Source organism: Onychostruthus taczanowskii, unplaced genomic scaffold, assembly GCF_017590055.1.
Source record: "Onychostruthus taczanowskii isolate IOZ18803 unplaced genomic scaffold, ASM1759005v1 scaffold250, whole genome shotgun sequence".
Taxonomy (NCBI): domain Eukaryota; kingdom Metazoa; phylum Chordata; class Aves; order Passeriformes; family Passeridae; genus Onychostruthus; species Onychostruthus taczanowskii.
In genome coordinates, this window is record NW_024499797.1 from 160,661 (window position 1) to 182,436 (window position 21,776).

Here is a 21,776-nt window from a genome sequence, read left to right on the forward strand (position 1 = left end):
CGGGGGACAGCGGCGGCCGCCCCCCTCGCCGCGGGACGCGCTGCTGCTGGCCGTGGCCAACCTGAACGGCGTGCCCGGGCTGCTGCCCTACAACCTGTCCCTAGAGGTGGTGATGGCGATCGAGGCGGGGCTGGGCGACCTGCCCCTCTTCCCCTTCTCTTCAGCCAGCGCCTCCTGGAGCAACGACCCCGTCTCCTTCCTGCAGAGTCTCTGCCACACCGTGGTGGTGCAGGGGGTCTCAGCCATCCTCGCCTTCCCGCAGAGCCGTGGGGAGATGCTGGAGCTGGACTTCATCTCAGCGGCGCTGCGCATCCCGGTGGTCAGCATCGTGCTGGGCGAGTTCCCCCGGCGGAGCCTGGTAAGGCGCCGGGGACTCGGGGAGACAGCGCAGGGCAGGAAAGTGCCCCGGGGAAGCTGCGGGGAAGGGTCGGGGGATCGCGTCGGAGCCGGGCAGGGGTCTCGGCGGGAGGACTCCGACCGAGGGAGAAGCGCTCGGACCCCGGGGCCGCCGACGTCGCACTTGGGTCCCTCCCTCCTTTAGCACCCTCTTCCGCTTCAGCCCCGGGGTGGCCTGGGAGAAGCATCCTCTTTGTGGAAAGGCAGACGAAAGTTCGGTGGCACAAGCGAAGTTGCTAGCCTGAAGCCATACACTGCGATAAGTTGTAGAGCCGAGAGCAGAAGCGGGATCCGGGACATGCTTTGCATATCAAGAAAAGGTTGTTAAGGGGGAAAGGAAAAAAAAAAAAAAAAAAAAAAAGGCAAACGGAAAAAGCCCCGAACGGCTTTCAGAGTGTTTGTTATTGGTCTTACTGCTGTGGTCTGTGTATGGGCACTGCAGGTTGGGACCAGGTGACACTTCTCAGGGAAGTTGTTCCGTGTAAATTTTTGCATCGAGCTGAGCTAAAGCGCCAGGATTTTCTGTAGTTCAGTTTCACTTGTAGTTCATGCGTTGCTACTAGATCAGATTTTTGCTAATTCGTGTTGCCTAACTAAAGTAGTGGAAACTGCAGCCCAATCTTTTTGTTTGATTGTGTAGCTAAAATAGTAGAAATGGAATTCTGTATTTGACAAAACTCTTAGGCACAAGTAGAAGTAGCATCAGGAGCTAAACTTTCTATCATACAAAGATGGCAACTTAGTGTTACACACTCCGGAGGAAGGTAATAGATACAGTATTTTGAAACTGTGTGTTTGATGTCAGGAATCATCTTCAGGTAAAAGAGCTGGAAGAAAATGCTGTATTCTGTAAAGCCTGTGCAAGGGAAGTCATAAGTGAAATGGTACAAGCTGCCTTTTAAGTACAGGATAAATAGTTGTTTTATGTAAAAAGAGGTAGTTCAACTTTGCTTTCAAAATGTAAATAGAAAAAAACATTGCCAAGTGAATCGGCTTTGCAAAAACAAATAGAGACCACAGCCTGGAACTAATTTCTGTGGGTTTGGAGTTTTTCAATTTTTGTGTGTTTGAATTGTGACAGAAAAAGTAGAAAAAGTCTGTGTTAGGTAGTTCCTAGTCTGTAACTGAAGATGTGACTGAAGATGTTGCTTGGTCTGAATCACAGAATGGTTTAAGTCAGAAAGGATCTTAAAGACAATCTTGTTCCATCCCCTGCCATGGGCAGGGACACCTCCTACCAGACCAGGCTTCACCAACACTCATCCAGCATGGCCTTGAGCTTTTCCAGGGATGGGGCAGCCACAGCCTCTCTGGGCAACCTGTGCCAGGGCTTCATCACCCTCACAGTCAAGGATTTCCTCCCAATATCCCATCCAACCCTGCTCTCGGTATTTTGAAGCTGCTGCTCCTCCTCCTGTCACTCTATTTTATGTCCTTGTCAAAATCCTGTCTCCAGCTTGTTTGTAGCCCCTTTAATTCAGCTAGGCTTCTCTACCTCAAAAAAACCCCATGTAACTCAGGTCTCTCTAGGTTTAAGCCAAAACTCAGGGGTAATCAGTGCTGCTGAATTCTGCTATTGATGGTGCCAGTAGCATCCAAGTTTGCTGTTCCATCTACCAGCCTTGCAGCTGCAGTCACAATGGTGCTAGAGTCAACAGCCAAAGCTCCCTGGGGGCCGAATCCTGAACCGAGGATTTGCTCTGGCTGTTAGCATTATTTTATCTTCCATCTCAGAGAAGGGTCTAAGTTCACCCAAAGATGCCTGAGTTCACAAGATATGTTCAAGGCATGCAGCGCAGGGTTAGATTTCATTGCTGCTTTCCACGGACTTCAAAGCTCCTGCTTAACTTGAAAATTGTTCTCAGCAGAGACCCCAATGGATCAGTCTGTCCAAATCAGGACTTTGTTCTTAAGCAGACTTTAACTGGCATTGTCTTCAGTGACAGTGAAACCAATGCCTGGCACTGCCCCTGTGCTGAATAGACTCCGTTTTTCCTTTGGGCTGAGCTAAAAAAAAATTACTTTTCAAGCATCTGTGGATTTAAAAAAAACCAACTCAGTCTTACTCAAATGCCAGCAGGCACTTTTATTCAAGTGTGTTAGTCTATTAAGGTTGTCTTGGAAGGGCTGACATCTTTCTGAAACTGTTTTTATTCATATTTTCACTTATTACATACCATTTCTAGGCTAATGCTGGAGGCAGTGCTACAGCAGCCTTGCCTTGCGTACTTCCTAGAGTTACAAGATTTCCAAGAGCATATTGGACCCAGAAGTCCCTGGAGTTGTTGGCAATCTCTGTTGCAGACAGGGATTTTGTGTTGTTCACAGTCCCATAGCAGCACTGACATGAAAATTAACACGGCACAGATCTGTCACCTTCCTGTCTCTATAGACCTGGAGCTGCACGTTGGCTTCTTCTACTGACTGGCCATCTTAGAGGAGGCAGTTGTAAATGACATCCTTGTAGACAAGGCAGATTTTACTGACAGGCTCAGCATGCAGATATCCAGAGAAGAAAAGAAGACTGATTTCTAACCCTGCTTCTGAATTGGCAACCCTGGGGTCACCCCTCCTGCTGATGCTTGGACAGATGATGTTCCCTCCCACAAAACAACTGCAGCATGCCCTTAGGAGTGCCTGCAGGTGTTTTCCTTCCACACAGCAGAGGAGCAGACCCAAAACTTGTTTTGCCCTTGGAGAGCATTTTGTGGTGTGTACATGTGAAGACCATGGCAAGCATAACAAACCCAGTATTCACTAGGTGCTGTGTCATACTGCTTCTCCTCAAAATTGAAATCTTTTATTAGGGTGATCTTAAGGTAGTAATTCTAGCAAAGTCTCATTTTCCACACTACAACAGGACAGGAACATGCACATGCAATGTGCTGTACTGCTGCTGAATGTTAATGTCATTATTTCATGCAGAAGTTTATAACAGGCAAATATTCACTGTAATTGAAAAGCATGTTGATGTTCGAGCAAATCTCCTCTAATATGGAAAAAAGCAATGCTTAGAATAAAAGGGAAGGTAAAGATCCAGAAATTAAATACATTTCAATAATACTGCCTGTTGTCTCTGTGGTATTTGATGACAGTAATACTTCAGATGTGTAACGTGAGAGGAAATATACAGCACCACAGATGGGCAGCTGCAGTTATGTAAGATACCTAGACAGTGTTTTCAAAAGTTCTGTGGTTGTTCAAGCATATTTCAAAATCTATTTCTCATTAAATTCTACCACCCTGAGGATAAAAAAAAAAAAAAAAATCAAAGTCTTTCCCCATGACATGAATGATCACAAGACAACAGCCACCACAAGGTGTGGTACTACACTTGTTCTGCCACAAAGCAACAGCTTGCTCTGGAGGTTCAGGAGTGTGTTGGTTTCAAGGGAGGCTACACAGAGTAAAGTGTGACACACTTTTTTTCATTTCATATCTGTGATTTAATTGTTAATGTACACTAACAATAAATCCAAGTGCTGTTGTGACCTGAAAAAATGCTGTTTACTTTTCCCACTTTACTGTCATTTCACACTCAGTAAGCAAAAGTAACAATTTAGCACTGTCATTCAGCAAGGAAAAAAAACCAAAAAACTGGATTTCTTCACTGCTAACACAAATGCAAATTGCAGTGAAGCTTTGACAGCTCATTTCTTTGGAGAAAGCATCTTCACAAGCATTGATGCCACAGAGGCAAGGCTTGTCACCTTATGTATGTTTCTATCAAGAGAAGCACTCTATCTTTTGATTCTAAGATTGTCAACGTCATTAATAATTTTCCCATGGCTGGAACAGGGAAAAGATCCAGAGAACATGAAGCATAAATAAATACAGTGATAGTACTTCTAGTAGTACAGCTCAGAGCTGAGAGTCTGGGAAGAATAGCCCATAATATCCATTTAGTTAGTGATAGTATCAGAAACTCAGGGGAGGTCATGTTTGCAACTAAACAGAATAAAGTAATTGCAAATCATCAGTCCCTGACAGTCTGTGCTTTACCTGGTTTCTTAAAGGAACTGAAACTGCAGTGCTACTGATTACTGCTATGACTTCAAAGGGGTCAAAAGAATAAACCAAATCAAAGGTCCTGATTAAACTGAATTTTCCAGTGAAAAGGAAGCTCAGCCTCAGAACAGATGCTGTGAAAAGAAACTGCCTACAAACATTTAATTTTTTAATTCGTCTTTAAAGGAATTAACAGCTTCCTAATTTATATATATATATCAGACTAGCCTGGGCGAGGAATTACAGGACTTTTTGGAAATAGACAGGAATACACTGTGAATACAGTGTCCTCAGAAGTCATAGGACTGTGTCCTGTAAGACACAGACTGTGCATTGCACCAGTAAGGGCAGGTAGAAATCACAGCAAAGGAACAGCGATGTGGGAAAGCTTCTGCCCAACTAAATGCCCAGAGACAATTTTTTCTTTCCTCCTCAGAGACAGAATTTCATTTCTGCAGAAAAGTGGGTTTGATTTTGGAGAAAGTTTTAATAATTCCATTTCCCAGGGAGGGAATGCAACACACACGTTTGGCTGCAGGCTCTGGTCATTCAGACTGTCACTGCTAATCTGTCTTAGTCCAGATATGGGAAGCTTGTGCTACTTTCTGTGTAGATGAGGAATATGTGTTCAGTCTTTCCCTGTGGCCAGTGACCCTCCTCACCTGACACTGAGTAAACAGCGTGTGGCACTTGCCTTTTGTGTACTTCAGGAGGGTTTATGAGACGGCTCTTGAGAGGAATCAAGGACAGAAATTGAGAGGATGTGCAAACAAATGCCCAGTTGCTTCTCTTCAGCCAGAGACCCCAGTGATATTTCCTCTGTCAAAAATCTTTGCATGGAACAAAAAAAGGGGGGGCAAACCCAAACTAGTCTCTTTATTGGAGTTAAAGAGTTTAAAGCAGATCCAGTTTATCACAGCTACAGAAAATCCCTTTTCAGAATGCAGGAAAGTGGTGAGAATGTTTAACTTCAGTTCTCCTCTGGTTCCTTAATTTCAAAGTCCCTTGGATACTCCCAGAAAGACCCAGAAGTCTGCTGCGATAGCACTCATTCTGAGCTGGCCAGTAACAAGATTTTCTCATTCCTTATCTCATGCTGATTCTTCGATGCAGAAAAGCTGAGTTAATATCAAATTCAGTGCCATACATGATGGTTTTTTTGGGTTTGGTTATTTTTTTTCTATTCTGGGTGTTCACAAAACAATGTCTTTCTTGCTGCTAGGTCTTTCATAACGCGTTGCACATACTCCTGTCAGTGATGAGTGATTAAAATATGACAGCGTTAAATCATTGATTATTACTTTGCTGAAGGACAGGCATTATCAGAAGAAACATCAAAGAATACTTGGCTTAATCCACTAAGTAAAAATTATAATTTTGCCTAGAATAGACAAATTTAAATACAACCTGTTGTCAGATTCTATATGAGTACATAAGTTACTGTACTGAACAGATTGTTAACAAAGAAAAGTAACTTGGAGTATTCAATATAATTTCTCCCAAGAATTTGTCCATGAAAGCCAGTGGAAGTAGAGCTCTAGAAACTAGAAATCAATAAAAGTTCTTGTGATGTGTTGTTCAATTCAGGTATTGTGATTAAATTCCAATATTTCTTTTAAAAGTTCTCATTTAGGGTACATTTAATAAATTGCTTACTATTTAAACCCATGAAATATTGAAAACACATAGTTTTAGGGTTTAAGACTGTGCTGGATCCAGTTACAGTTTTAAGCCCTCAAATAAAATGTTTATATTGTATTCTATTATTTCCCTCTCTGGATTTCCAATTAATTTTTAAATGTGAAAGAAAACTAGGCATAACATGTCTAGAATTTACATATTTATTGTAAAGAGCAGAAAACTGGAAAAAGCAGTTTCTTTTAAAAAACCTGAATTTGCATTCCAACAAAGATTCAGACTATAAATCCATGTTTCTGTAGGTCTTACTGAAGGGCTTTTAAAGAGTGGAAGGGTTGTCTTCTCAATTTGGTGGAAAGAGAGAGTGCATTAGATCTCACTGCAATACAAATAGCTGTGCATTGCAGAGTTTGTTCTGAAGAGCTGAAAGCATCCAGAGAAAAGAGGAGGAAGAAAACAAGAAAAGGAAGCAAGAACACTGGAAACATCACATGTCAGTGACGCAGGGGAAGAGAAGGAGAAAATAAGCTGAGCTGAGAAGAGAAAAAGAGGTGCCCTTCCCTATGTCTTTACTTTTTGTGGTTATAGCAGCACAAAACAAGGGAACTGAATTTTGTAGGTAAGCACTGGACAAAGAGCTGGAATCACCAAGCACAGAGAAGAATGGCTTGCCCAAATCGGGGTTGAATTCACAGGGCTGTCTTGATCCCTGGCTAAGAATAGTTACTTTCAGTGAGTAATGCTTGCCCAAAAAAGCATTCCTCACCACCACCCCCCCCCACTCCACAATGCATTGTCTTTCCTGCAGAGTTTTTAGGAGACTGATTAAGCCAGCATCTAGGATGCAGTGATGGGAACAGGGATTAATGTCAAACGGTCAGATAATGGTTTATTGCTGTTGCCAGAGGGATGTCTTGCAAAGGGTGTGAGGCCTTGGTACGTTTGGATGTGATTAATGGAAGCCTTTTTGCAAACTTCATGCTGAGAGTTATGATTAGAGTCTCTCATGATGGTTTGGGACCCAGGGTCAGACTGGTTAGGATTTCAGAGCACCAGGTTACTGGGATGCATGCAGCATCATACCAGTAAGTACCCAAAAAAGGATTTCCTAATAAATGGGAGCAGGTTCAGGCACAAGGACTTAAGGATTGGAGCTTTGGACATTAGCAACTGTACTTTACTTGTGGTCTGGCCCTGAAAGACTCCACATTTTCCCCAAAACCCTGTCAGTCAGCCAAATTGGTTCTCACCACCACAGGGAAAGGATGTGCAGATGGTGGAAGTAGCAAGAGAACTGGGAGAAGGATTTAAGCTTGAGTAGGCAGCACTGATAGATGATTCATTTATTAAGGGAGTCACACTTGAGCAAAGCTGCTTGTTCAAGGGGCTCCTCATCAGTGTGACTCAGAAGTTCACAGCCTGGCCCCAAGTGCTGTGCAGCTGTCACAGCAAGCTGATAACACTGCTCTTGGTAATTGTGGACAGCTTCATGAAGATCTGAGACAGTCATACCACAGCCATTGTAACATTACATGCTGCTCTTGTGGGGCATTGCAACCAAACAGTTGGCCTTGAGGCTTGGATTTGGCTGCAGAGTTCCAGAGCATCTCTGTGTTCAGGCTTGATTGTCCACCCCTCAGACCTGAGCTCTGTGTGTCATTTCCCTGCAGTGTAGGTCCATGCAGGCACTGATGAGCATCTTGCATCCCTGGAGCAGAGGAATACCCTGCTGGTACAAGCAGAAAGCAGGTGCCACCACCATGCCAGGCTGCCACCCTATGCCTCTGCGAGCTCTGAGTGCCTTGTCAGTGAATGGGGAGATGATGCCGAACCTCTCAGATGCTCCCTTCCTGAATGGTGAGCTGGGAGAGCCCTCAGAAGCTGATGGGAAGGTTTCCAGTTGGCAGCAGTTTGGAAAAGTCTGGTGTGCAATTTAGTGCTGGATAATTAACTTTTATCTGAAATGTTTCAGCCTGGGTGGCTGAAGGCTGCAGATAGGGGGGTGGAGGAGGAGGGTACAGATGGGCAGAGGTGCACCCTCAGCTGACACTGAGCCACAGTAAATGGAGAAATTACTGTGATCATTCAGTTCTTATTATTATTATACAGGAAAAATCAAATGTTGAGGAGCTCAGAAGAAGCAGCCACCATTTTTTCCTCCTCTTTCTATGGTATTTTTATTACTCTTTTTTCACCTGCTTTCATCTGTGATGATCATTTCTGAAGCCTGTTTTACAATGTGGAAAGTATTTGAAGTGGATTATAAAAATCTATGAATGTGCTGCACAGGCATATTTTAAACTCTTAGTATTTCCCTGAAGGCATGCTATCCCACTTCCAGCTTCTTTAAGACTGTGAAGGAAATTATTTCCCGTGCTGTCTATACGACATTTTACAAGACTTTCTGACTTGAGACAGAGTCAAAACACAAGACAGATCTTCAAGCATCAACTGAGATTTTAAAAATGAAGTTTTGCATTTGTTGCAAAGAAAGAGTCATTAGACGTAGCAAATAATATCCAGAAAGAGCAGCTGAATTATGCACCAGCCTCTCTCAATGATGCTACTGATAAAGCAGTTGCATTACACTCATTTTAATAGCATACTCACTCAAACTGTCTTAAAAAGATCTTTTTATTTTGCAAATCAGATGAGAAGTTGATATCATTGAGTTTACAGTTTGATAATTTTCCGGTGCTATTTCAGGTGAAAGAATAATTATTTATCACTTTCTGAGTCTGTAAGGCTCACTCATATGTAGCTGCTTTCTGTAAGACAGCAGTTGTTTTTAAGGATTTTCTGTACTCAGTATCAGAAGTGGGGAAAAACAGATCTGACTTCTCTTTGGAGCTGCCCTCCTTTGAGAATATACTGAAAGTGTTTTAGCTGTGATTTACATTGTTTTAGTGTGCTAATACTATAGAGCTGATTTTACCCCTGCCTTAGAAGGGCAACAAGATGAAGGGTTTGTGTGCCTGGGTTTCTTCTGCTTAAGGTTTGTGTGTGATAGGTGATGAACTACATAGGCAACAAATAGATACCCACTGACAGCCTTGAGGGAAACACAGGAAAATAGTTACAGCAGAAAGCACTGGTATTTTTTGTTTAAGTGTTGAGGCATGAACATTTCAGATGTCTCATCTTCTGTTGAAGGCCAGGTGGGATGGAGCTCTGAACAACCTGGTCTGGTGGAAGGTGTCCCTGCCCATGGCAGAGGGTTGGAAAGGAATGGTGTTCAAGGTCACTCCCAACCCAAATTATTCTGTGATCCTGTGGTCTGTGAAAGTGTCTGCTGCAGAGTTTATGACCAGGGAAATGGTAAAACATGGCATAAGTGTTTCTTCCTCAGAGATAATGGGGAGAGAAAAACCACCTATTAATCACCTCCATAGAAGTTCCTATCACAATGTATCATTGTAGAAATATCCTGGGTAGGCTGGTATGGTTAACAATACTCCTGTGGCATCTGATTAGGAATCTTACATCAGCAGTCAACACAGGGAAGCCAAACTGATGATTATTCAGTCATCCTTATGATCATCCTTTTATATACATGAAGTATTTACAGAGTACAGGATGCTTACAAGCTTGTTAATTAAAACCTCCTTTTCCACTTCAGTTATATCTCTAAGATTTCTTCAGCGCATGTTATCCTTCTAATGACTTTTATTTCATGTTCATTAAGCCATATTTTGTTTAATGTTTCCTTCCATTGTCTAAATTGAAAATCCCTCAGTCTGGAGTACTCTTGTGAAAGGATTCCTTCACAATGAGAGTTTGCTTTTTGAGAGATAGATGGGTGGTGGGTCTGTTTTGGATATTGATGCCCAGAATCGCCAGGAATGCTCAAATATTTTTTCAGACGCTCTGTTATCTATCTACTCTTCCATTTTCAGTGTGGCATGCTCATTTCATCCTTTCTTTATCTTGCCCATTGGTCTTTGTTCTGAAGTCCTCTCTTCCACTGTAGGATACTACAGATCCTGAAGTTACAGAGTCTAGGAACTGCAGAAAAAGACTGCAAGGCTCTATTGTGATACAAATGATCAGCAACATAAATTGCTCATCACTCACTGTTCATCTGCAGTGAAGAGCACCAAAAATAAGGCACTTATTTATAAATAGCTCAGCCTGCTGGATTCCAGTGAAACACAGCTTTGTATCTTCCCACCATTTTGACAGTGCATATAAATATGTAACATGCAGTTATGTGGAAGTGAGCTGTGCCACCATGTCCTCCTGGGGTGTTCACAACACTTACAGGTTTGTAAGTGGCAAATTTAAACTCATGGTGGGATGCAGCAGTGCCACATGATTAGCAGAAGAAAGATGCTCTGTTTGACAGGGCATGGGAGCTTGTTGACCAGCTCATACTGCCCTGGTATTCCTGCCCGAACTGTACTTTAAGAGGAAAATGAAGTGAGAATTCACAGTGAATAATACATCTGATAATCACAGACATCTTATTTCTCTGCCTGAAAACCACCTGAAATTTCTGGAACAAGCCAGAACAAAGGAATGGCAGCATCCCAGAGCCTTCCAAAATATCTATGGAAGTACTTCCTTTTACTTCACTAGCTTTGAGTAAGGACCAGCTCAAGACACAGTTTTGGTTGTTTAGCTAAGCCCATAATTTTTTCCTCCCAGTCCAATAAACACAGGAATTGGTGATATACATGGAATCTGGAACTTGCAAATACTCAAAGTGTTTGGTTGTGCTGTGCATTTTCTATAAGCATTTGTCCTAGTGTAATTTGATTACTGAAGTATTCATGAAAAGGGGAAAATATTCTTGTTGAGGAGAACAAGAACAGCTGAAGTGAATGCTTTCAGTGGTATGACTGCCTGCATGCTGTTTCTGATGCAATTGACATCATCAAAAAAAATTCATTTAGGTGTGGTATAGTTTTGCTTTGAATGAAGAACAAGTCCAATAGGATCTGTGGTTTGTTGCTATGATACTAAAAGTATATTCATAAGCAAACTTCGGACTTCTGTAAACTCTAACCTTTAATTTTACCTGAATTTGACTAATTTTCACCAGAGAGTTCCCACTTTACCTAAAATCCTATAGAAAGCAATTCACTAACTATGATAGAGAATAATTCACACAATTCATCTTTTTGTGGATCCATATTATGCCAGTACCGTGAGAGCAAATGTATGTCTTCCGAGAGTCATACAAAATTATTACAATTTTATTTGATAATAATAAGCAGCAAAATGGCTTATTATTGTCAGTAAGATCAGGAGAAATGAGTCTGCAGTCTGACCACTGAACAGGGGACTCAAATGGGAAATTCATTCCTCTTCAAGACAATTAAAATCACAGGAAAATACACTGGGCTGAGTACTGGCATAGCTGCTGGTCTACCAGTCCAGGCATGAAGAAGTCCAGAAGTATTTCTGTGCTTTGTCAGAAGTCTCCTCTGGAAGACTAAAAGTTGTCAGGGAATTACCCATGACATGTTGCCTGTCTGTAAACCATGACTGCCCAATGTGACACTGATGTGGCTGCCACTGAAAATGTTTTGTGGTGCTGTGGTGTCCTTTAACAGAAGATCCCAGTTTCTTGAGTCTCCCTTTGTTGCTTTTATTTTCACTGCTGGCTGAGTGTTTCACTCCTGTTTGCCAGGTACCTCATGGAGCAATTCTGGGGTATCAAAGCTTTATTGCGAAAAAATTCAATTCAGCTTATAGTTTTTCACCTCCTTTAGTTCCATCCCAGGTCACTGAAGTGTGTGGAACTGTAATTCTGCACATTGCTGTAATAACTGCAATACATTCCCCATCCCTGGAAGTGTTCAAGGACAGGCTGGACAGGGCTTGTAGCAAGCTGATCTAGGGGGAGATGTCCCTGCCCTTGTCAGGGGGATAAGGTCCCTTCCAACCCCAATCATTCTAGGATTCTGTATCTTAGATTAACTTGCACTCAAGTGCTAACATCATGTAAACAACGAAAACTGAAATGTGGAAAGAAATAAAATCCTGATATTCCTGTGTCTTCAGGGAACATCCTTTCTTTTTTGCGGCAGTTTTTTCTGGGGGTTCTCTTTCCCTGAAGCAGTACTGTTTCCTGCAGAGAGAGCGACAGCAGTTTGCAAGCTCTTGCCAAACTCTTAGGAGTGGTGATCTGTCATCCCTTCCTCTCAGGTTGTCTGGGGGAATTAGATACTCCTCTGCAACACTCCCCCTTGTTCGGAGCGTTAAAAAGAATCGCTGTGCCAGAAATAGTCACTGCGAATTCCTTGTCCCCAGGCTTTGGTTCACCAGACTCTGCAGAGTCATCATGGATTATTTGCATGGGGATGGAGAGACGCAAACATCTTGCAGAGATTAGTGAGACATGATGCTCCCGTATTTTGTCAAAGGCGCTTATCCGTGTTGAACTCCCGGGGTGCGCCTCATTTTCGCTGGTTCTTACCCTCTCCTTCAGGAGGATACAATCACCCACTCAAGGAGCAGAAATAGTGCATGACTAACTATGTCACGGAACAAATGATTAACACTAAGTAGTTTGTGCAAGCTGTTTGCAAACAATCCACGTGCCGACAATTACGCTGGAGCAATTTTGTGAATACCTAACTCAGTGTGTTTTGCATAACTCAAGACTGGCTCCCAGATCATTAAATTCATAACTTCTGTCTCGTTTGCTAAATTCCTGAATGTCATTATTTCTTCTAGCCTGTAGAACTTGTAGTGTTAGACTTGACTGTATTAATTAGTCTTGGTAACACCGGACTGGCAAAGCTGTCAGTGGGATGACTGAGGAGCTGTTTAAGAGAAGTAACAGCTGCTACGTTTTTAGAGTTGCTAAGTCACTTGCAAGTTAACTTACAAGTTTTTAAGTGCAGAGGAGGGCAGGCTACACAGGCAGGTCCATTATTAATCTGATGCTCTCAGATTCTCAGTGACACAAATAAAGATGTTGTTTGCCCCAGATGCACCCAGAAGACCCACAGACCCAACCACTGGCTGCCCAAGTGCATCAAAGCACTCTCAGAGTTCATTTCTGAGAGCTGAGAGCCTCTTTGTTAGCTGGAATGTTCATGAGCTGTCTTCAGGGTCAAAAAGCTGGCCTGTAGGGAGCGTAGTATCCATAGGCATCATCCCATGGATCAGGGCAGGGAGAACTGAGCTATGAGGAAGAAAGACCTTGTATGCCTGTAGGAATCTCAAGCACAGACAAGAGTTTATTGATTCATTTGGTTCAGAATGTTTGGGAGCCTTTTGACTCACAGAAATGTGCAGCCCAAGCAGATGCTAAAGCTCTTAGTAAATTAACTAAATGCCCAGTGTTCTTGGATAATTGGTGCTCTGTAATGAGTGTAGTGGCTTCTCAGCTGTCACAAAGTTTTTCAAACCCTATATTATTCTAAGGAGGAGGTACATTAATTTTTAAGGGAGATTATAAGATACTATTTCATAATAGGATATGGAGGCAGTGGAAATTTTAACAATTGCAACAGAGAAGATATAACCAGTATCAAAACTAGATTTTATAGGCCTTTTTCATAATTTCCATGCTGCAGAGCATTCTTCCTATCACTAACATCCAAGCTATTAAATTGTTGCTGTTAGTCTTATTATTTTCTCATAAACAAGATCAACCCCTGTCATCCTGCCACAACAGCTTTTTTCCCTTTCCCCTCAAGAAATGTAAGGTATCAGTACACGTAAGTTTTTACATAAATAGGTAGGATGAAGAACTTTGTTTACAGAGAAGTTGAATTGCTATTTAATTGTGTCTCAACAATTTGTCTACCTTCTTCTAACTATCTTTTTCCTACAAGTGTATTAAATTCCCTACCATGAAAGGTCTTGCCTGGTAAGAGCAGTATGCTGAGTTATTTATGGATGGACACATTGCTTAAAGCCTCAGTTACCAATGCTCCACTGAATCTAAACATGATTCAAAGGAAGGATTAATATATATGATTCATATTTCGTTGTTACTTACAAATCCTGTGCAGTCACTTCATTCTTGGTCCAAATGACTATGATAGGTGCAGAGTGAAACCAAACTGGTGGCAGTAGTCATGCAAGTATTTGTGTATAGCAGGGAGGTGAAGGTGTTGTGTATTTTCTGTCAGGCATTTAGATGAGCCCAGAAGGCTGAGTCACAAGTAGGAGCTGTAAATGCTCACTTGATGGTCTTGCACATTATAAATCCAAGAGTGAGACAGGGATGGCTGATGATTTTTGACACATTCTCCCAAACCTTTCCATAATACTGGCTGTAAACCACTTTCTGCCCTCTGAAGTACCTACTACAGCAAGATCTTGCTTCATGGCTGTATCTAGGACTCTTTTGGAAGACTGTGGACCATTGGTAACTTGCTTATCCCCTTTAAACTAATGAGGAAATCACAGTACCAAAATACCCACAGATGTGGGGTCCTGATGAGGGAATTTTCAGTGGGATATTGGAGAAGTATAATGGTGCAAATACCCAAATTACTTAACAACACATAAAACAAATGGCTGTTACTGCCCTTTTTTTTTTTTTTTTTTTTTTTATATTGAGTCAGCTGTGTCTAGCACAGCAAAGAAGTGGAGATTTCAGCCTTAGATTTTACTTCTGACAAAGGCTTGATGTATTACTTAATCTGGTTTTTTCCCCATTTTTCCCTCTGATCCGTGGCTGTGTAAAAGGCTGTGAAGTATTTATCTTGCTGTAAGCCTTAGGATGGGAGAGAAGCCTGGTGCTGATGTGTCCCTCTGGGGCACTGTGGAGGGGGTTATCCCCACTTCACAGCGGGGTTTGCTCACTGAAATTAGGCAGGGATCTCAGACTGGATTGCTCAGGTTCTATATTCAACAGCCAGACGGTGCCTCTTCTTCCTCCTCCTCTCCTGTGTGCCTGGTAACGGGCTCTGAGCAGTCACACACTTTAGTGGGTCGTTGCTATAACGCTTTATTGGAAATTCAAATGCTTTTGCCTTTGGGGGCGGGGTGTGGGTGCCTCTTGATTAGAGGATCTTGCCTGATTTTGTGGTTTGCACACTCAGAAAAAGCAACTTCAAAACACGGCCACAAAAATTCTACATGCTGCCTTGTCTTTCAGGTTTTTGTTTGTTTGTTAATGACAGTGCTTTAAGTCAGTATTGGGAATTAAAAGCAGGGAGCAGTGGTTAAAGCAGTCGCAGTGAGTAGAAGCCACTAGGCTTTGGTGCATTTTCAAAAGTTCAGATTCCTGTCTGGTGTTGAAAGGTAGTAAGTCTGCAGCTGAGGACCTTACAAACATCACAGCTCCCAGTTTATTTGGGTTTGCCCCCTGCTGAGGAAGGGAGCATCACTGCCTGATTAGTGAAATGTACCCAGCGAGCTGAGGATGCCCATGCAGGATGAGACCCTCTGACCCCGGCCGGCATTGTGGGCTTCAGGTCAGCAGCAAGAGGCATTTCAAGTCCACTCAGGACAGCACATTCCAGTGGCCCATGCCCTTTGTCAGTTGCCTGCATCCAATCACATGGAGACTGTATTTGTTTTTAAAAGAGATGTTTGATTTTATTTTTCCCCACTCATCCTGTGCCCTGAGAGCCAATTTTAACACTTTTTTCTAATTTCCCATCTTCTCTAATTAAATCCTTGGTGTATTAAATAAGAAACCTCAAGTGAAACTGTTTAAATTCTGATCCTGGTTTTAAGCCAAGCCACATACACCCAAGAATTCACCTTAGAGCCATGTTTTTAATGCCTAGCTTCAGAAAGATGAACTACTAACTTAATCTACCCTGGCCTCATTTAATAGAGTTAAGAGATCAGGCTTTGCAAGCTTAATTCGCAGCTTTCTTTCATACAAAAAAAATCAATATAGAACAAAATGCCCTTGTAGCTAAAATTAATCCTGTGAAACATGCCTGGAGCAAGGCCCAGCAGAAGAGGATGCAATGATGAGCTGGTGCTGTCTTTCTGAGGAATGGGACATGGGTCAGCATTAATTTCCCCTGCTGTATATTGCCATATACAGCTATCATTCCAGGGGTGCCCTGTGGATCACTGATGAGTATTTCTTTGACAGGCAGAAGAAGAAGGAAACTTCTTCTTAGGGACACAGCTGCTGAGGGTATGGGGAATGCAAATGCCCAGGAAGGGCTGAAAACACTTTCAAGCCATGCTGTAATTGCACTGGTTAGTGAAAATGGTGCTCCATCAGATTTTATTCCTTGCTGCAGGTGTTAATGGTGAATATAATCTAATTGGATTAAATGCTGTGTGCATACACCAGGTACACCTCAGAAAGGGCAACAGCTGCTTTTGTAAAATGGGACCAGACTCCTTTTACCAACACAACATGAATCAGTCTTCTCCATACCCTCTCTTTTATTTTCCATTTCCTTCCATAATTAATTTCTTCTTGTTCTGCTTTGCTTATGCCAAAAAAGTTAAGTCATACAGAAGGAGTACTCACAGCCTGTCATGCCTCTGAAAAAGCAGCATTTTCCAGCAATATGCTAGAGGATGTTCATCTTACTGATGGGAAGGTGGAAGCTGCTGAAACAGGGCAAAGATGGGAATGCTGTTTCAAGAGCCCTTTATGCTGTGGAGCCTGGCAGGGGTGACGTGCCAAGGAGCCCAGTGTGGAGCAATGCTTGGCAATGTGCATCGTAATTACAGCCCTGGCTGCCAAATTCCCTGTCAGCTCTCTTGTGCTGTGTTAGCAGGGGTCCTCAAGAGCAAGGCATGCAAGCAAATATTGCACTCAGCTAATGTGAGCTTTAGAAACCCTTTCTATGTGCAAAGCCAGGAATTCATTGTTAGCTTAATCGAGGTCTCAGCACTGTTAGCAAAGTGATGTTGTTGGTCTCAGTGATGTAGGGGAATTATGCAAGTGCCACAGCTTATTCTCAGAAACAACACAGTTCAAAATGTTGTAGTCAGAATCCCTGCATCTCTGGGATCATCCTCTGGGTTCCCAGATCTTTAGACAGATAGAGCACATGTGCCTGTGTGTTTCTGGGGACTGGGGGTGCTGACTGGCAAACAATCTGTATTCCAGGATTTCTCAAGGCAGGAGCATTATGTTGGTTGTGGGAGTTTCTCCCACTTTTGGTCTCTTCTATATATTCATTAATGCTGCCTGCATGCCTACTGTATTTACTTGCCCATTCCTCTTTTGTTTGCAGTTCTACCATATGTCCACATTTGTGGGTATTTGCTATGTTTTACACCCTGGGTAGTTGTCCTTTGTTCTGTGTAAATCAGTTCTCAAGGTTGCAGTCTCCTAGTGACCAGTAGCTGACCACTTGTGAGGGGTGATTTTTAGCCCTGTCACCTCCTGGTGCCATTCTGTGCTGGCAGTGGTGTTTTTTGCTGTTACCTTGTGATGTCACTTCTGGGGATCTTCAATATAACCCTGTTTGGTTTTTATTTCATCAGTCTTCAAACTCTTATTTCTTCATAATCCAACTCACATTTTATTCCTGCAGCCTGGTCACACCTGTATCTTTGATCTGGGGTTGTAGGTAATCACTCTAAAAGGCTAAGGAGAGTTCTTCCACTAGCAGACACACACACACACACACTATATGAAATGTTCTTCATTGAACTTTGAATGTTGGAATTTTTTTTCCCTTCCTGAAGCAAAGAACACCTTGAAGTTTTTAAAGTAATATTACTTAGGATAATTTATAAGTGGCTATTCAGATAAATAATGGACCCTACTTTCCATGAGCAGCTGGAAGTTCATATTTTACATTGCCTCTATGACCTTGTAGAGAGCTGTACATACACAGATTAGTTTGGAGTATTTTTGTGTAGCATTAGAGAAAGCGACTTCCAGTCATGTCTGTCTGGTCTAATAAAAGAAATAATTTTCAAGACAAACTAAGTCAAAATTTAAATTAAGCTAACTCCTGTGGTATGGTGATTTTTAAAATCAACAGTCAGTGCATTTTTAGGATTTGCATGTAAGCATTGCCTGGATGGATGCCAGGCTTCTTTTGCTGCAAGGATCAGGATAGCTCTGGCTAGTCTAAAAAAGCTTTAGTTTCTAGGCTTTTAAACCCTCTGCAAAAAATGGTCTTTAGTGTGGGGACCAACCCAATTTGAAATTATGGTCTTGGTCAAACAAGGGCGTATAAGGAGACTGATGGACAAGAGAAGGAAAAAAGGAATTTCTGACATCATCTCTCTGAGTTTTGGTCCAAAGCAGGTCTATGATATTCTTCCCCAGAGAACCAGAGGTCTGCATAGCAGAAGCAGCAAAGTGCTGAGGGCAGAGCAGGATTTTTGCTGCAACTGGATCTCACCTCCCCTCCAGAGCAGTCGGGGGGCTGGGCAGGGATTGGGATGTGGTGCCTAGGGGACACCTTGGCAGCTGGTCAGGAACGGGGGCATGACTTCCCACAGTCTGTCAGCTGCCAGAACAAACTCCTTCTTGAAGTATTGCTGTTTCAGTAGAGCCATCACACATTAAAAAAAATAAAATAGCATTTCCTAGCACCTTTTCCCCTAGCATGAAATGAGGTAGTGCCCATAGACTTTAAGGAACTGGGCTTTAGACCTAAACTTTCTAATTTCAACTATGGAGAAAACCAGTCCTCCTTGGTTTTGGATCTGCGGCATCAGCTTGCTCACAGCTGCTGTTGAGCTCTGTTTTAGAGCTGTGAGTCCCCACAGTGGCACTGCAAGCCAGGAGGGGTTTTTTCCTTCAGTGGAACTTTCTCTGATGCGATTACATGGCCTGTTTTTTGTATTTCTTATCAAAAATGTATATTCTTACATATATATGTAAGCACTGCCTTTGCCCCAAGAGTCACAGGGGAATAATATTTTCTTTGTGTTGTTTACTTTTACACAGTTAGCAAAACAATGTTCACATCTATGCTTTTAACTCTGCTAATGTAGCTATTATAATGTCAAATAAAATGTCACCGTGACTATGCCTAATTAGCATTACAAATTCGGTTGAAGAGATAAATGACCAGATCCTTTAGGCTGCAAGTCAGCCCAGCTCCAGGCGCTTGTGCTGCAAGATTTACAAGGATGGGACTGCAGACTGATGAAATGGAGGCCTGGGAAATTCTGCATTAATGAAATGCAAACCGTGTTTCAGCTGTTAAATGAACCTGCTCTCTCAGGTGTCCCAGGCAATGGGCAAAAACCTGTAAAAACTGCTCAGGCTGAGATACAAAAAGCAAATCAGTAGTTACAGTCTCTGCTGATGGGCAGGAGAAGAGACACATCAGACCATGTACCGCTTAGTGTTCCATGAATGGCTTGGGCCAGAGCCCACTGGAAGTCAGTGGAAAGACTGTCAGCATCTGATCCAAAGGCAGTTAGTCAGACATTAAGGATTTGAGGCCTGTCCTTTACGAGTAAACAGTGAAGTCAGGTGATTGTGGCTGGTTTATAAAGCAGGAGTTAGTGACGTCCAATAAAAAATTAAGCACTCATGGACATAGAAGATGTTTCTGCTAGTGGCACTGTGTAAACACATTATTAAACACAGATAGCAATTAGCATTGTTCAAATCAGGTTAAATTGTGGTTGTGTAGTTTGAAGAAAAACTGGTGCAGATCACCAGTCTTCAATCGCAGCTTAAAGTTAAACTTAAAAGACATTTAAACTGAATTTCCTTGTGAGCTTTGTCATTTTAACTGAAATAGTCAAACTCTGCTAAAGTCAAGAAAGAATTTGCCCAAGAACTTTAGTAAGTGTGAAACAGAGTTCAATACACAGATGAAATCTCATAAATCTCTGTTCTGTTGTTACCATGAAATTGTACACTTCTAAATTATCATTTCAGTTGTCAGAAACCTTCTCTGTGAAATTACACTGTCTCAGAAATTACTACTGAATGATTTAATAAATAATTTGTAGAAGTTCTTCATTAAAAAGCCGTAATTGTTGACTTTGAAGAGAGAAAAATCAACAAGAGGTATGTAAAAGCATTAAGAACACGGTAATATCAAAGGCTGTCTACAGAAATGTGGCTTCTGTGTATTTTTCTTCAACTGCAGCCTACATACAAATGGCAAATAAACCTTTCAAAATATAATTAGGAAGGCATTAAATCCAAACATCTCCAAAGAAACATTCCCTTCCCTCAGTCCCAGTACAAAGGAAACATTGATTACTCTTCTTCTCCAACACCTACAGGGGTGTTCTCATGGTGTGCAGAGACAATTAGCTGAAACCTAAGCAGAAGTAGTGCTTGGTGACTAAGTTTTGTGTATGTCAAAACTGTGTCAAAAAATTCTGAAGACAACTTTGCAGTCCAATACTCCTAGTGGAGAAAAGAGACTCTGCTGCTTTTCCAGGGCTGAATGTTTATCTTTCAAGCATCTTAGCAGGAAATTTAGCAGCTAATAAATCACAGTGATGATAAGTGCTTGTGTCAGTGCATCTGTGGGCTCCTGAAGGTGATGGCTGAAGCACAGATGGTCTCACTCTGAGGAGTGCTTCTACACGCAGGCTCAGTCCGAGACAGGTTATCCCAAATAACACCTCTGTTCAGGAAGGAGGAGGAGTGTCTCAGCATGGGAATGGGCTGTTGGACCATGCTGACACATCCAGGTGTGCTGCACATAGGACAGGGATCACAGTGCTGGAGCTCCTGAGGACTAATCCTGTGGCTGTCGTTCTATAGGAGAGTCCAGCCCTGCTCATGAGAACTCCCAGTCAGGTGAAAACTGCCTTCATCTGCTTTGCTGAGTAAAACTGCATCCATTTTTCTGGTCCTGAGGCAGAATTCCATCTTCTCCGGACTGTGTGTGCTTGGGGGGCCCAGGGTAGTGCCCAGTGATCCTTGGGTATGGGTTTTCATCAGTTCAGGGTGCTTAAATACAGGAAGAATGGTTCTGTAGAGGAGCAGAAGCAGTCTTGCATTTCTGAAACTCCACGTGTGCACTGGGTTTGGCATGAGGACATAGAGATCTTCAAAGAGATAAACCTGCTGGGTGAGGTGGAGAGACAGTGCTCACACAGTCTTATCCCTACTGGGATATTCTGGATACTCTTACTCCCCAAAAGTGCTGGGACCCTAACAGCCAGTGCAGGGTATGAGAGGTGCCAAAACCAGACCCAGGACAGGGTAAGCTGTACAAAAGCTGCAGTTTGTTTTTTGCTTCTTGGGCAGTTTGATGCAGCAGTATGGACACAGCTGTTACTGCAATCATCTGTCACTCTCTGGTTGTTTTTCTGCATCTGGTAAATTTCTTTTGTTGATCCCTGAGCCCATCCCATAATAGCCACAGTACTGTGCTTGAGATGTTATCCTTCTGAAATACTGAAGGTGTTTGCTGATCCTTGCACAGGTATGGTCAGATTGTGTGCTGTCCTTTGTATGTGCACAGAGTGTGTTCTGTGTATACTGAAAAACATTTATTCTTACTGGCATTAACATTTGAATTAACTAAAGCTCGCAGAGTTTTGCTGATGGGAGGTGAATCATTGTGTACAAAATATTTCCACTTCTCCCTAATCTTGGACAAAGAGGACACGACAAATCCTTTCTACTACTATCTATTTGCAGTGAGAGACCAACTGGAGTAAATTTACCTGATTATCTCATAACCTCAGAAAAAAAGTTTGTGGTGATTCAGTTTGCAGGGACTAGTTTATTCAAACCAGCTTCCCAAAATGCACTATGCACAGTGCTTTATTTCCCTTCTGAACTTATCACGTTTTAATTAGTAGGCAATGTTTTCCAGCTCAGAACTCAGAAATTCTGCTCCTTGTGAGCTCACAAGGTGAGCTCCTTGTGCACTGAATAACTTGTCCTTTTT

General features: G+C 42.4%; 1 protein-coding gene across 1 annotated transcript in view; it reads left to right on the plus strand.

The window, feature by feature from the left end:
- The window catches only part of LOC121337170 (glutamate receptor ionotropic, NMDA 3A-like), a gene marked incomplete at its 3' end in the record, with an annotated part of 31,629 nt that overhangs the window by 664 nt on the left and 9,189 nt on the right, over positions 1-21,776 (plus strand). The window contains 1 exon segment of the mRNA XM_041407053.1: positions 1-358. This exon segment is cut by the window's left edge and continues 18 nt beyond it. Coding sequence (XP_041262987.1) covers positions 1-358 — 358 coding nt within the window.